Source organism: Pseudonaja textilis, chromosome 11 (genome assembly GCF_049901715.1).
Source record: "Pseudonaja textilis isolate UNSWEBS1 chromosome 11, rPseTex1.2, whole genome shotgun sequence".
Lineage (NCBI taxonomy): Eukaryota > Metazoa > Chordata > Lepidosauria > Squamata > Elapidae > Pseudonaja > Pseudonaja textilis.
The window spans coordinates 3,456,634-3,473,606 of NC_142000.1; the positions used below are offsets into that span (position 1 = coordinate 3,456,634).

The 16,973-nt window shown below is 46.9% G+C and overlaps 1 protein-coding gene across 1 annotated transcript in view; it reads right to left on the reverse strand.

The window, feature by feature from the left end:
- The window catches only part of CFDP1 (chromatin remodeling protein CFDP1), a 30,222-nt gene that overhangs the window by 9,780 nt on the left and 3,469 nt on the right, over positions 1–16,973 (reverse strand). Inside the window, exons 3-5 of the mRNA XM_026714351.2 lie at positions 15,452–15,683; positions 14,268–14,374; positions 9,731–9,832 (exon numbers count right to left, since the gene is read on the reverse strand). Coding sequence (XP_026570136.1) covers positions 9,731–9,832; positions 14,268–14,374; positions 15,452–15,683 — 441 coding nt within the window. The remainder of the gene's footprint in view (positions 1–9,730; positions 9,833–14,267; positions 14,375–15,451; positions 15,684–16,973) is intronic.

Sequence of the window (16,973 nt, forward strand, 5' to 3'; positions counted from 1 at the left end):
CAGGCCCCAAAGGCCATTTCTGCAGGCTCCTGCGCGAACACTGGCTCCCCGCTGCTTGCCAAATGTCACCGTCACCAATTCTTCAGCACAACTGGCACAACGAAGGGTAACTACAGAGGAGTTTGGCTCTCCACTAGTCAGAAATGCCACCCCCCTTCTAAGTGACAGCGGGGTAGCCCCGAGGGCAGACAGAAAGCACCGCACAATCGTACAGGGCCCACTGCAGATCAATCCCAAAACCTGTGGAGCGCAAAGTCGTGTCATCCCATTAGCAGAGGCTTTACATCTGTACAGTAGATTTTGTTTTGCATTCCCGGGAGAACTTCCTTTCTTTCGACCTCGGGCCATTCTGAAAATCTGGAAAGGAAATGACTGGCATTCTTAAGCCCGATGAAACAGCAACAAGCACACACGCCCCCAAAGTTCAGGATATTTTAATGAACCTTTCCAGGAAAAAAAGAGTGACTTTTCCAAAAGCCTAGTTTCTTCAGTCTTCAGTTAGAAGCTCTTTCTCCAATCTGCAGCTTTCTCAAGAACCGGAGACAAAATTTAAAGCAGTGGCCCCCAACCCTTTTTGTGCCACGGTCCGGTACCGGCATCACAAAATGATCCGCAGCCCGGTACTGGCAACAGCAAGCATGGCAAGGCGAGCCGAGCGACTGGCCAGCCAGCCATCCCCCGCTTCTCCCCGCCACCTTCAACTCCTCCTTTGTACCTGTGTCGATGGGCTTCGGGACGGTCGCTCGGCTCGCCTTGCCTTGGGTGCTGAAAGAATCCTCGCGCCTTAGTTTCGTTCGAAGCCGCCCTCCTTCGATGAAACTAAGGCGCGAGGATTCCTTCAGGACCCAAATGCCGCTTTCCAACCGGAAAAGCTCACCGGAAGCACTTTCTCATCAAAACAAGATGGCGGCGCCCAGCAAACCGGCGGCCCGGTAGAAAATGTTCCACGGATGGGTACCGGTCCGCGGCCCGGTGGTTGGGGACCCCTGGTTTAAAGGAATGAGGTCTGTGTTCAGATGAGCAGACTGGCTAAGTGCTGATAAAACATTTATTTCCTCGCTTCCTCCGAGTGCCAAATAGCCATAGCAACAGCACTTAAAACTTATATACCGCTTCACAGTGCTGTCACAGCCCTCTCTAAGCGGATTACAGATTCAGCGTATTGCCCTCAACAATCTGGGTCCTCATTTTACGCACCTTGGAAAGATGGAAGGATGAGGGAGGGAGGAAAGAAGGAATGGAGGGAGGGAGGCATCTATGTTTACATATCCAAATTTCTAACTTTTGTCATTATTTCTACTAGAGAATAGTTCCCTTGGGCCAGTTTAAAAGGAGCGGCTGCTTCACCTTTGCCACAAAGCAGAACAAAAGTGACAATTCAACTGAGCGTAGTCACAAAAGAAGCAAATTGTGCAAACCCACAAACCGCAGACTGAAACCTTAAAATCGCTCTTGGGACAAAGCAGGCCCTCTCAACCTCAGCTCCTCCGTACAGAAATATGTATGGTTACTTTAATGAGATTCCTGGGAACACCATTCTGCTTTCCCCGGAAAACGCTCCAGGCGGCCCCCCATACCAAATATCTGGGTTTTAAGAAACCCCCCAGTACGGTCTGAAATTTGGAAGACATGCCGCAGGCAGGCCACAATAAGCCATGGCTTGTTTTAACCATGGCTTGTCACATGAAGCCACAAAAGGAGAAGTTCAGGCCGCGATAACCGATGACAAGAGGGTTCAATAGGATGTGTCATGCCATACACACACACACACAACCCCCTCTGCTCCTGGTATAAAATGGTCTGTTTTGGTATACGGAAACTGATCACGTAATGACCGCAACGTGTGAGAACTCTCACAGTGTATCAAGTGATCCCAGGGGATGCTCCCTCGAGGGGAAATTCCTTGCGGAATCAAGCAATTAAAAAATGGCAGGCCTCAGTTGAGGCTCCTTGCACAGCTCCCTCCAGGAATGAAGCCGCTTGTCGGGACTCCCATCTCGCTATGCCATGCGTAGCGGTGGCGCAGTGGTGAGAGTGCAGTACTGCAGGGCTACTTCTGCAACCTGCCGGCTGCCTGCAATTTGCCAGTTCGAATCTCAACAGGCTCCAGGTTGACTCAGCCTTCCGTCCTTCCGAGGTGGGTCAAACGAGGACCCCCCCTCCAACTCTTTACAAAGTCTGCACTTCTATTACTATTAATCTTCTCATCACTCCTTATCACCCATCCCCTCCCACTTGTGACGTCGATTGTATCCTTACAATTTATATTGACTGCTTCCTACTATTATTTGATTGCTTATTGTACACTATGACTATCATTAAGTATCATACCTTATGATTCTCGACTCCTAAAGAATTTATTTTTTCTTTTATGTATACTGAGAGCATTTGCACCAAATTCCTTGTGTGTCTAATCACTTGGCCAATAAAGAATTCAATTCAATTCAATTCAATTCAATTCAATTCTATCTTCTCTTCTCTTCTCTTCTCTTCTCTTCTCTTTCTACTCTACTCTACTCTACTCTACTCTACTCTACTCTACTCTACTCTACTCTACTCTACTCTACTCTATTCTTCATCCCTCTATTTTATTTTGTTCTGTTCTGTTCTATTCTTCATCCCTTATTTCTATTTCTATTCTATTTTGTTCTATTCTATTCTAAGCTTGGCTTTGTTTGTACAGGATGTTACAGTATGGCACCAAGATTTGTCAGTGCTTAGGGCGCCACTGGTGGGAACAAGGGAAAAGTTAACCAGATGCTTTGGGCGTGAAAACCCCAGATCCGGCTTTGCTTCTTCTGTGGCCACTTGGCTTTAGTTAAGGGGACCTTGGGCTAACCATGGGCGCGAGAGCCTTTCTTTTCTAACTGACCAAGCGGGGCGTTGGACACTGCTTCTTGCGGTCTTTATTAGCAACAAGAAGGAAGACAGAGGCTTTGGAAAGCAGGCCTGTCCTCCCAGATGGGAAAGGGGGCTTGTTTAGACGAGGAATCTGGCGACCACCCTGGGAGGGGGGAGGGGTGAAGGACAGACCAGCGACCTTTCCCAGAGAACTTTCTCACCCCAGACTGACAGGCTCACTGGGCTTACAACGCCCCCGGTGAGGAATTTAGCACTCAACATCCGGTTTGCTCTCAAAAGATCTGAGAGTTGGAGGAGAACCCCTTTCCCCCACCCCTTCCCTTATAAAGCCATGTAAGGGAAGGGGAACTCGACTTACGACCGAAATGGAGCTCCCCGTGACCCCATTGCTAAGCAAGGCAGTTAGGTTCAGGGGTCCCCAACCTCAGGGCTGCGGCCCGTGGAAGCAGCAGATGAAGACATACGTGTGCACAGCTCCGCTTGCGTGGGCGAGCGCACGCTGCTCCACTGGTGTGAGTGGCAAACATGTGTGCCTGCTGCTTGTGGAAATGGAGCTGCGCATACGGGCACACTCGGCCACCTCTCATGTGTTCAACCATACCCTCTCCCCTCCCCTGGCCGGTCTGCAAAGCCGGAAAGTCTGAGGATCCCTGGTTAAGTGAGTTTTACCCCATTTTATAACATTTTTTCCCCCACCACTGCTAAGCAAATCATGATAGCAGGGTTTCGATATTTGAGGGGCTGCCACAGAGAGGAGGAAGGGGTCCAGCTATTTTCCAAAGCACCTGAAGGCCAGATAAAGAATAATGGATGGAAACTGAACAAGGAGAGATTCAACCTGAAAATGAGGAAGAATTTTCTGACAGTGAGAACAATCCACCCATGGAACAGAAGTTGCCTTCGGAAATTGTGGGAGCTTCACCCCTGGAGGCTTTCCAGAAGAGACTGGACTGCCATCTGCCAGGAATGGTGTAGAGTCTCCTGCTTGGGTGGGTGGGGGTTGGACTAGATGACCTACAAGGTGCCTTCCAAAGCTATTAATTAGCTCTTTTATTCATTAAATATGAAACCCAGTTGACTGGACATTTAAAAATGCATCACAAATATCATTGACTGGCTCTGATGGTTGATATGAGTTGCTGCCAGCATCCTAGACATCAACCAAGTATCTTCTGAAAATGTACAATGTTCCGAGTAGTTTTGCAGTTCCGCTGGTGTTATTGCAGGAAGCTGCAATTGATTTGACGTGTTTTGTAAAATTCTTGGACATGGCTGCTGTTGTTATTTACCATTATTATATTATTATTTAAACCACTGCAGTTGTTATGTGACTCAGACCGTTGTTAAGCGAATCTGGCTTCGTCCATTGACTTTGCTTGTTGGAAGCCAGCTGGGAAGGTTGCAAATGACGATCACATGATCTCGGGAGAGTTTGACTCTCATGCCAGGTGCCAAGCATCTGAATTTTGATCACCTAACCACAAGGATGTTGCAACGGTGTGAAAACCGTCCGCAATCGCTTTTTTTCAGTGCCGTCGTAACTTTGAACATTCACTAAACGAATGGATCTAAATCGAGGATGATCTGTATTGCTTCTGCCAGGGCACTGCTGAACCGGCGCGCGCTACCTTTTCAGACTGCTCCAGGTCAGGGTTGCCCAAAAGCTCTTGCAAGATCCTTGCTCTGGGGCTGCTCCTTGGAGTCTAGCACACCGTGTCTTTGAGATGCCTCTGAAGTGCAGAAGCTGGATTTGGTTCCCAGGCGCATTTTCTGGCACAGCTCCCCTTTTGGCTGGTGCTTTGTAGCTGTGCTCCCGGTTTCCACAAAGTGCCGAGCAGTTTAATGAAAGACAGATGCTCGACGCTATTCTCCTCCTCCTCCTCCTCCCTCCTCCTCCTCCATCCGTGGCTGCTTACTTGAACGAGTCTGCCTTCCTTTGCTAATTGCTACTCCTTGTCCAGGTTGGAAAGGGGTGAAGAAGTTGCAGCCCCAAGCCAAATCCACTTAGGGGTGTCAAACTCAATTTCATTGAAGGCCCCTTCAGGGCTGGGGTTGACCTGGGGCAGGTGGGTGTGGCCAGCTTGAGGCCACTCCCCAAACTGCCGGCATGTTTCCTCTTCACCTTGGGCAGACCGGGCCAAAGGCATGTGGGCGAGGGTGCGACTCAACCGGTGTAACGACGCATGGAGCTTTCGCTACTGACCTTCTCCAGCAATCCCTGTGGGTTAAACAGCTGATGTGCGGCAATCTGCTGCGCCACGCCTATCAGCTGAGCTTAAAAAACAGGAAATAAAGAACAGCCTAGATCCCAGGTGGGCCCCAACAGCTGATCATCAGAGCAAACCAAATGGGTCCGCTCCCAGCTGATCCTCGTAGTGGTTTGCCTGAACTGGACCAAACCGGTAGAATCCCACCCCTGCATGCGGGCTGGCCTCTTACATTTTCCAGCATGGCCCCAGGGACCGGATCCAATCATTTCGTCTTTTGTCACCCCGGCACTAAATCAAGGATGTCCAAGATTTGGGGATTAAGATTTGTGGACATCAACTCCCAAAATTCCTTCTGGGAATTGAAATCCAGAAGTCTTAAAGCTGCCAAGGTTGGATACCTCTGCTCTAAATCCATGAAAGGACAGGTGGACCAACTCGTCTCCAGAAATCGTGGGTGATCCATCACTGGAGGTTTTGAAGAAGAGACTGGACAGACACTTGTCTGAGATGGTAGAGGTTATTCTATTCTATTTCTATTCTAATTCTAATTCTATTTCTAATTCTATTCCAATCAAGGAGAGAAGCAATCTGGAATTAAGGAGAAACTTCCTAACAATGAGCACATGTTGGATCAGCTTGCCTCCAGAAACTGTGGGGGCTCCATCCCTGGAGGTTTTTAAGAAGAGACTGGACAGTCTCTTGTCTGAAATGGCACAGGTTCTCTCCTGCTCGAGCAGGGGGCTGGACTAGACGACCTTCCAGCTCTAGTTTATTCTAAATTCTACACTCAAATCCAGCAAAAACACTGAGCTAAATCCAAAGCCGTGTACAGACGGAGCCATGGTTTGTTAAGCCCACAGGAAATGAATTCCACAGATGGCCACCAGCCGGGACAGCCAAAAGGATAAAAAAACAAAACCCAAGTTCCAAAATAGATTCCTCAAAAACGAGCTCAGAATGAAGCAGGGGGCCGTCTCAGAAATCCTGCCACTGGATCCCTGGGTTTAGACTTCAAGGCTCTGCCCTGTCCTTCAACTGAGACTAACAAAGCGTCGCATCTCTCGTCTAGAGCAACCTATTTATTTCATCGATTCCATTCCTTCGCAGAATGGCTCCGATTGTGCAGCTGAGGGACGCCGAGGTCCACTCTAGCTTGACAAAGGAGATTTCCAGTGGTGAATTAAATCTGGCCGGCTTGTGAGTTGTGACATCACCGGGACAACAGCTGCCTTAAAGGCTCAAGATGACCAGGTGAGCTTTTGCGACCCCTGGTGGCTGGTGCTTCTTCTCCTCCTCCTCCTCCTCCTTCTTCCACATCCGCCATCAGATGTTGGCAATCCTGTTTTTATCAACAGCCACACGAAAAAGGGCTGCTGAGTTTTGTCCAAACCGGCCCCTTACATTTTGAAGCCACGATGTTCTTCTTTTGCCTGGACCTCGTTTGCCTGAAGGATTCAGTGAAGGAGGCTGTATTTTCCGGGTATCGCATCCGATGTCGGAAATACTCTAACCTTCGCTTTTTTATGGTTTTGATCAGTGGTGAAATTCCACAAGTTTTACCACCAGTTTGGTGGGTGTGCTTTGCGTTCCAACTCACCTCCTGCAAGCCTGCGATCTCCCGGTTGCTTCAGCAGCTGACGCACGGCACTCTGCTGTGCCGCGCAAAGCAGCTGTGCTTCAAAAGCAGAGGATAAAGGAGAGTATGAGAGCCCAGGTGGGCGGGTGGCCCCAACAGCAGAGAAAACTGCTTTGGTCTCCGCTGCTCATCGGTGCTACTGGCTCGGCAAAACCGGGCCAAACCGGTAAAATACCACCACTGGTTTTGATTTCCCTTTGCTTTCTCAGGTGGCTTATCACCTCCTCATTTCTGATTTTGTCAACCCAGTGTGATGACCCAAAGGGGCGTGGCACAAAGGCAACACAGTCACATAAGTAAGAAAAGTCCCCTTAATACCACCAACTTTGCTCCCAATGTCCAGGTTACCTTCGGCTGGAGAAAAAAATCTCCCAAGAACAGTCTTTAAGTGGAGGAAATTCAGTCCGAAAACAGAGTACATACAGACTGTAAATAAAAATCCACACAAATCACGCTGCAGCAATTAACTGGACAGGGCAGGAGAAGCAATTTGCAGACTTCAAAGGCCAACAAAACACACGCAGTTGGGAAAACACCAGGAACCCAGATAAGCCTCGACAATAAAAGATAACTCACAATTTGCTTTCAACTAGTTACTGTGTGCGACCTCCCTTTTTAAACACCATCTTCCCAGCTGCAGCTAATGAAGGGAATCAGGGCCCTTTCCTCCCTCGTAAGCCACACAATTCATGTTGCTCCCTCCCCCCCCCCCCCCCCCCCCCCCCCCCCCCCCCCCCCCAAACCCACCCCCCCCAAAAACACCAAACCAACAAAAAAAAAAAAAAACACCCAAAAAAAAAAAAAAAACCCCCCCCCCCCCCCCCCCCCCCCCCCCCCCCCCCCCCCCCCCCCCCCCCCCCCCCCCCCCCCCCCCCCCCCCCCCTCCCTCCCAAGTGGCTGTCTGTCTGAGACCAACTCTCCGCTCTGTAGAGCAGGAATTTATTTGTTGCATAGACTCCACGCTCCATGTGCAGAGTGATGATTTCCGCAAACACGTGGGGTGGGTTCCTGATAAGACTACAGGCGGCCCTAGACTTACAACAGTGGCTGATCAAAGTTACACTGAAAAAGAAGGGACTCTTGACCACGTTTCACACTTATGACGGGTGCAGCATCCCCATGGCCACGTGATCAAAATTTGGATACTTGGCAACTGGATCATATTTATGACGGCTGCAGTGTCCCGGGGCCATGGGATTCCCTTTTGGGACCTTCTGACAAAAGCGAATGGGGAAGCCAGATTCACTTAACAACCGTGCTACTAACTCAACAATTGCAATGATTGACTTAACAACGGTGGCTAGAAAGATCGTAAAATGGGCCAAAACTCACTTTACAAATGTCTTATTTAACAAAATAAATGTCGGGCTCAATGGTGGTTGTGGGTCCAGGACTATCCGTACTCCAATACAAGATCTGGCCAGTTGTGGGAAGCCAGGCACTGAGTCACTGCACTGTGGAAAACATGCTGGAGTATGAGATAATTTGCTTTTAGATGAAGCATGTTCTCTGAACGTAGCAATTACGTTCTGTTCACTAGTTTTTGAAAGCCAGTCTGGCATTGTGGTTAAGGCCTCAGGCTGGAAACCAGGAGATTCTGAGTTCTAATCTTGCATTACGCACAAAGCCAGCTGGATGATCTTGGGCCGGTCACTCTCTCTACGTCCTAAGAAGGAAGCAATGGCAAAGCACTTCTAACCACTTGGCAAGAAAACTGCAAGGGCTTGTCCCAGCAGTATCTGAGAATTGGATGCATGGGAACAGAAATAAGAAGAGGAAAAAAAACCCCTAGTTTTTAGCATGCTGTGTGACTCCAGCCTCAGATTATATTATCTAACTACTTAAATTATTTGCACGTGCAGAAGATTGTGAGCGTTTAAGGTGCCTCAGGACATTTGAAAACCATATTTGGTCTAGTGTTTAAAGCACTGGATTAGAAAGTGGGAAGCTGTGAGTTCAAGTCCCACCTTAGTCATGAAAACCACCTGGGTGACTGGGCCAGTGGCTTCCTCTCAGCCCAACCCACAGGGGTTGCTGAGGGGAAAAATAGGAGGAAGATCTGTGTGCACCACTTTGAGTTATTTGTAAAAAGTAATAAAAAGCAGGATACAAACAGACAAATAAATTCTCAGCCCCGCACCCTACAAATATCTGGCTACAATTCCCATCAATCACAAGCAGCCATTTGGGATAAGGATACTGGCAAATGTAGGATAGATCCAGCACTCAGGCTAACTAGGATTATCCAAACTGAGCAGGATTAGATGGAACATGACTGAACTCTTTTTCCAAATTGCAAACTCATTGGTATGGAAGGTCCTGCCTATTACAGCAACAGGGCCTGCTGTAGAAAGACACGTGGAATACGTGGAAATAAAAACAAAAAGCGAAGCCTTTATCCGGCCTCGGAAACATTAATGACTAGGGCACCGGAGGTTAAAACATTAGGTATGTCTAGTTTAATGAAAAGAAGGACTAAGGGGCGACATGATAGCAGCGTTCCAATATTTGAGGGCTGCCACAGAGAAAAGGGGGCCAACCTATTCTCCACCAGAAGGCAAGAGAAGCAGCAATGGATGGAAAATTAATCAAGGAGAGAAGCAACCTGGAAATAAGGAGGAATTTCCTGGCAGTGGAAGTGGAAGAAGGTGGGGAGAAGGGAAGAGTTAACCGGTGCGAAAAGCCAGATCTGGCGTTGCTTCTTCTGTAACCGTTTGGCTTTAGTAAAATGTACTTTCACCACAGATGGAGTCAAGAGTCTTTCTTGTCTAACTCGCCAAGTTGGGATGGCTGACAATACCAGTGTGCGAATCTTCCCTCCCCCGCCAAAATAAAACTGCTCCAGTGCACCCATCCATTTCCTTTCTAGGTTGAGTGATCTCCAGGAGGGATCTCCCTGGTTGAGTGACATCCAGGAGGCTCTAAGCGAGTCAGGCAAAATCCCCTCTGGTTCGAAAGATGCCATTGCAATTCCCTCCCGGCATTCCTGCGCTGGATGCACAGCCCTTTCTTGGGATCTTACCCTGAAACAGTTGGATGAGATGTCTGGGTTGACCCTTTCGGCTCCTGCTGTTTCCGAAAGAGCTGGGCTTCCTTCGAAGCGGCGTCGACTTCCTTGGTGACTCTGCCAGAGGGATGAAAGACAGAAAAGGGAAAAAGGACGTTATAGCAGAAGCCGTTCCTTCCATCCTTTCGATTTGGTGCCCCATTTTGAGTTCTGACTGCAGGATCTCTGGAAGTGGGAACTGGGCTGCCTGCACGATTCCCATAAAGCTTCAGCCCAGAAGATGTGGAACCAGCCGAAGAAAGCGGCAGGCGGAAAAGCCTATTCAATCAACTCCTGAAAGGCCCCATAAGATACGCATTACCTAATTTGGGTCATGAAATGTCTGCAAGAAAACAGAACCAAGCTCAGAGAGCATCAAGGATCTCACAGACCTTCTCCTCTTCCTCCTCCACTCCACCCTACTCCCTTCGAGCACTGATGGGTAACCTAGTTGAGTCATGAAACATCTGCAAGAAAATAACTAAGCTCAGGGAGCACAAAAGACTCCTCATTTCAACCCTGAGCTACAAATATTCTCCTTTATTCACACATACAATCATCACAAATGTGCTTCTCAATTTCATGAATTCAAATCCCAAATGCTTACATACAGAGGCATGTTGGGAGAGTTATAATATCTAGTGCTAAAAATCTCAGCGACTCTGCACTTTGCTAGGGCTATTGAGTTCCTCAGTACCTCAGTCTGAAATTCATAAATTCCGCACAGCAGAATTCTCGTGTTTCTACAATCATCATATTGAGAAACAATTACAATACCTCTTCTAAAAGTAGATAATACATTTATTTGTAGTGATTTGGACTTTTCACGGGGCTAATTCCATTTTAAGAGCCAGTTTGTTTAGTGGTTAAAGCAGAGGTCTCCAAATTTGGCAACTGTAAGACTTGCGGACTTCAACTCCCAGAATACTCCGGCCGGAGAATTCTGGGAGTTGAAGTCCACAAGTCTTAAAGTTGCCAAGTTTGGAGACCTCTGGGTTAAAGCATCAGGCTAGAAAGAAATAGGAAGTTATGAGTTCTAGTTCTAGTTTAGGCACCAAGCCAGCTGGGTGACTTTGGGCCAGTCACTCTCTCTCAGCCCTGGGAAGAAGACAGTGGCAAACAATTTCCAAAATCTTGCCAAGAAAAATGCAGGGACTTGTCCAGGCGGTTGCCAGGAGTCAATAATGACTCAAAAGTGGAAAAAAAAGAATAAGAAAAAAAAATCTCATCCACACTGCCTACTTCGAACTTCAAACGGGTTTCCAGTCCCAGCTTAATGTTTGACATTCTCTGAAATGTATTCACTGCGCTGAAAATTCTCGTCAACAAAACAGGCTACTTTGGGATAAACTGACGAACACAGGCTACCCATGAAAAGAATGGAGACACAGAAAATCGGACGGAATCTTTCCCAGGAAAGTCAAAAGCATTTGGACTGCAGGCGGTTAAAAAGTAACAGAGACATGATAGAGATATATTCTATATTGCATTTGTGCAGGGAATACACAACGTCTTCTACACCAAGAGAACCCAAGGACAACCAGTTAAACTGGACGATGGGAAATTCTGAAGATTAATAGAAAGGAAAATCACCTAGGACATACGTGCGTTCTGGAATTTTGCTATTCAGAAAATGGAACAGCTGCCAACTGGAATAACTCAGAAGTGGTCTTGGTCTCGGTCTTGGTCTCTCTCAATCTCTCCCTCTCTCTCTCTCTCTGTGTGTGTGTGTGTGTGTGTGTAGGAAATAAACCAAACGTCCAGCCATGAATGCCTGCTAAGGTCACTGTCAGAGCAGAAACAGCCTGTCTCTGAATCCGAACTACACACCCTAATTCTTAGTGACCTTCCAGATAGCTGTGGGGAAACATAATGATGACTAGTATATTTGTTTGATCCAACATGGCCCTATGCTTTGTAGCCAAAATACGATTGGACTTTTGTTTTAATCTGCCCAAGAGCGCATGCTCTCTGAGCAGATTAAAATGCACGACAACCACCCCCAATCAACACACACACACACAAATTACAAAGTTGCTCTAGGCATTAAAGTTTTTCCCAATTTACAGAACGAGGAATAGCTGCCAAAAGTGGCAGGCAGAAAGGTTTGACTGAACAAATCTGTACCCCTGGCTTGAATTCCAAAAAGGCAGAATGAATATATTTTTCCTCCAGGAAACTAAAAAACAGCAGCAAGTTTTGGGGCTTATCAAACGGTTGTGGTTGAAGAAGCAAATTAGCATTTCCTCTCTGTGAAGGAACAGATAGCCGCCAAGGAACGGGTTTGCAGACACACAGGGCACACGGTAAAAAGGTCAAGACAAAAGAAAAAGCAACGGGTTAATCTCAAAAACACAATCTTTTTCCGGTTACAAGTCAGATACTGGCTTCTGAATGCCAGAATTCTACCTCGCACTATCATGGGGAATTTGTTTGAAAAGTAATTCTTGAGTTTAATAACCACATATGAGATAAAAGACTAAATAAACCATCTGTGTAAATCGATCTTTCTCATGCTGTTTTAATTCCATCTGTTTTTCCTTTCTGCGTGACCTTGTAAGGTATTTGCCTCACCCCTCCGTTTTCAGCAACCATAACAGATTCCTGCTTTCATTTCTCCTTGAAATGCAACGAAATTGCTGCACGCAACGAAATTTCATTTTAATGTATGGTGATTAATGCACATTCAAACTGACAATAAAGTTATTCTATCCTATCCTATCCTATCCTATCCTATCCTATCCTATCCTATCCTATCCTATCCTATCCTATCCTACCCTCCTCTCCTCTATTCTATGGTGTATTCTATGCTATTCTATGCTATTTTCTATTCTATTGTAGCAATCAAGGGAGGAAACATAGCGTCCCTCTACGACAAAAGTGAGAAAGCATGGCGGGTTTATGACTTGTGGACTTCAACTCCCAGAATTCCTGAGCCAGCCCTGGCTTAGGAATTCTGGGAGTTGAAGTCCATAAAGTCATAAAGGGGCCATGCTTCCCCCCCTTGCTCTAAAAAGATGACTGTATCCCAATCCAAATCTTTTTATTTGGGGAACCCTGCTTAATGCAAAACCCAATTCCGCCTTCTTGTGCGAAACCTTCCCTTCCCAATGCAATTGGCCCAGTTTCCTTCCCAAACCTCTAAGGAAGAGCAACACGCTACCCTCTTTTTAGTCCCAGATCTTCAAGCTTCTCCGAGTGGTCACTGCCTCACCGAGGCTGCTCTAAATATTTCTCAGAGGTTTGGGCGGTTTTCTGGACTTTCAGCTCCTCAAACTGAGTGCAGCCATTTCCTTCCCAGGCCTTGGACCTGAAACCCGTGGACATTAAAGGACAATGCAGCCCTTGACCTGAACACCAGCCCATCAGAGTCTGAATTACTTCTGAAAAATGGCTGGGGTTGTCCCCCAATTTCTCTTTGGGATTTCAAAGACTTCCTTTGAACTGATCACCTTAAATTCTGTTTTAAGTCCCAAAGGTGATTTTTCAAAAGGCAACTACACCGTTTTTTCCCCTAGAAAACGTTTTGCTTCTCATTCAAGAAGCTCTGCAAAGTTTTCCAAGAAAATGTTGAGAAAGTCCAGCTGCCTTTTTGGAAAAAGCACCTTTGGGACTTAAAACAGAATGTAAGGTGATCAGTTCAATTAAAAGGAGCTTCTTGGATGAGAAGTGGAGCATCTTCAAGGAAAAGCATCTTCAAACAAATGCTGAGAAAGTCCAGTTGCCTTTTGAAAAAGCACACTGGGGACACCAGCTTTGAGGAAACTCAGAACGACCCCATAATCCCTTGCGGGGTGGAGTTTGCGCAAGTGAATGGAGCTAGCAGAGTGTTTTAGTGGCCAAATGTCCTTCCTGTCACCAATGAGGAGTTTTGTTCAGCAGATATGCTCTCAGTGTGCCCAGAGAGAGAAAGATCTGCTTCTACCTAGGATCGAATAGGACACGGTGGCTCAGTGGCTAAGACACTGAGCTTGTCGATCAGAAAGGTCGGCAGTTCGAATCCCTAGCACCGTGTAATGGAGCGAGCTCCCATTACTGTGAGAGCTTCTGCCAACCTAGCAGATTTGAAAGCATGTAAAAAAAAAAATGCAAGTAGAAAAGTAGGGACCGCTTTGATGGGAAGGTTACAGCGTTCCGTGCGCCTTCGGTTGGCCACATGACCACGGAGACGTCTTTGGACAGCGCTGGCTCTTCAGCTTTGTAATGGAGATGAGCATCGCCCCCTAGAGCCAGAAACAACTAGCAGGTATGTGCGAGGGGAACCTTTACCATTACATTTACCTTAGATTGAGCTCATGGTGAGGTGAGAACTCTGCCTCTAGGCCACCATACCACTCCTATTTGCCTATTGTATGTGTGTTTTAATACAACTCTGCTGTTTTACAGCCCAGTGGAATGTTTTAAGGTCCCTGTTTTGCAGCGAAAAGCAGTTTATAACGTGGCCCTTGTCCCCTACTTGTCAGCTGCTGTTTGAATGAGGCAGCTGAATGCAGAGGAAATAGGCCCAACTTACCTCACCTCTTCGCCAGCAAAATCAAACACTTTGGTGACTGTGATTTTGCTGCTCTCGGTTTCCTTCCGTTCCCCCTGAGACTTGGACACATTCTTCTCATCGGCTGACTAACCGAAACAGGAAAGAAAACAAAAAAACCCCACATTTGTTTGAGCACTGGAGACACCTCAGGCGCTTTCAATGCACACAACATACAGTATTAAATGCGTTTATAACCCTGACAGCGAACCTATGCCACGCGTTGGAAGTGGCACGCAGCGCCATCCCTCTGGGCACGCCAGCCGTCGCCTGTTGCTCTTTTGGGTTCCGGTGAGCAGCTGGTCTTTTGTGTGGACGGGAGCACCAGAAACCAGAAGAAGCAACTGCCTGGAGCACATGTGCACGCCAGCCAGCTGGTCTTAGTGCGCGCATGCGTGTTAAAAACCGGAAGACCAGATGGCCAGCTCGCAAGTGTGCGCTGGGAAGCTAAGCTTCCGGTTTCTGGTGCTCCTGCGTCAGGGAGCTATTCTTCGGTGCCAAAAAGGTTAGCCACCACTGGTGTCAGAGTTCCGGCGATTGCCCTAATTAAATCGTGAGCCTCGAGCCAAACTTCAAAAGAATCCAAGAGATTTATTAGGAGCGACATATTGGCATTGACCCCATATGAAGCCAACTCTGGCATAAATAATTCATGGTTACCTTGGGCCTGTTTCCCCCCCTCCCCCCTGGGTGTGTCATAAATTGGATTCTCCAATGAAACACGCTCACAAGCTGGGTGTCATCAATCGCGTTCTCCAATTAAGGATTTTCCTGGGCAGAAAACCTGGTAACCTAGGCTACAATCTTTGTAAGGTAAGTGTGGAATGTACTTCTGGTTTTAAACTGCCATACTGCTCCTTCAGATTTCCTTCTCCCCCTTTATGGCAACCCGAAAACAGGCATAGGAACGTTCTACGAATTGACAACTGGTTTATAACCTTCCACTCATCTATTAATGTTTGCTTTGGTTTGGCTTATCTGGGCTTTACGATCCGTTGTCGGTTTAGCACAATATAGGTAGTCCTTGACTTACAACCATTTGTTTTAGTGACTGTTCGAAGTCACAACTTACGGCCGTTTTCCACACTTAACGCCCACTGCAGCATTCCCATGGTCATGTGATGAAAATTCAGCAACTGGCGCCTGAATGGCAGTTTTCTCCTTACCGTGTGTTTCTGGTTGTGGGGAGTTTGCTCTGCGGAAACAGCTTTGGGCTTCTGGCCAACATCACTGAGAAAGCTGGCCCACAACGCCTCCTCCTTTTTCCTTTCCTCGTTTTCGTTTGTGTGTGTGTTGTGGCTTTCGCCCAGTTCACTGTCCTCCTGGTCGCTTTTGTTGCCTTTCGAAGATTCTCCTTCCCCCACGTCTAAGAAAAGCCCGTGTTGTTTCTTTCTTTTCCTAGGGGAAAAAGTCTGTGGTTATCAGCAAATAAATTACCATTCAAGAACCTAAAATGGCAGCCAAGGTTATTTTGGGGGTGCTTGGAAACAACCAGGAGAGTCTGCTGGGTTTGGATAAAAAAAATAAAGTGAAGATGGCTGCCGGAACAGCGCGACTAAAGTGCCACCTGTGGTGGTTGTCATGTTGATTCTTCCCCTCACCCCAAACATCCTGTGGATGCTGCTGAGCAATCTTGTGTTAAGTAAAAAGGGCAACATAACGTCTTCAAAAAAACCCCCAGAAAGTCCAGTTGCCTCTTGAAAAAGCACCTTTTGGGGGCAGCCATGACCTGGAGGACCGAGAGTCTCTACAGACTTTTAGCTATACAATCTGGGATGAACACCCTTGGAATCGTGTGGGAATAAGGACTGGATTTCCAGACTACAGGAACCATTTGCACCACTCAGGTGACCCTGAGGACACAGACAAACCTCCAAGGGACCTCAATGACCCTCTAAAAGGATGCAAATGACCAGCTGTCTGCAAGGAGTATAAATCCTTCCCTTCCCCACCACCCAGTCGGAGCTGAAGAAGCTTCTTGGATGAGAAGCGAAACGTCTTCCAAGAAAAACCAGAAAGTCTAGTTGCCTCCTGAAAAAACAACTTTGGGATTAGAAATGGCAACAGGTAAGGCACTGTTGGCATTAAATATGGGCAAGAAAAGGAAACAAATATTGAAATATGCTACTAAGGCAATTTGTTTATACCTGGGTTTATACAGGTAGACCTCGACTTTCCACCACAAATGAAACCAAAATTTGGGTTGCTTTATGACCTTTCTTGCCACAGTTGTTAAGTGCATCACGGCAGTTGTCAAGTTGGTAACAGAGTTCTTAAGTGAATCTGGCTTCCCCATCGACTTCGTTTGTCAGAAGGATCTCAAAAGGGGATCATGTGACCCCCATGGGATATTGTGACCGCCATAAATATGAATCAATTGCCAAAAGCATGAATTTGGATTATGTGACCATGGGAACTCTGCTAAGGTCGTGTAAAAATGGTCCTAAGTCACTTGTTTCAATGCCATTGTAACCGTGAAGACCCAGAGTGTAACACAAACGTAACAAAATCCAAAAAGTAAATAAATGTCTTTTAATGCCTCTAACCTGGCCCCACTGTTCAATAATTCTCAGCTGGAGATAAAACTTATTCAAAAATAGTCTTCAAAAGAAAGCAATACAGTCCGAATTTAATAAGCAGATAGAAGTGAAATAAACAAACTACAATGAAGGAAATTCCACAAAGGAC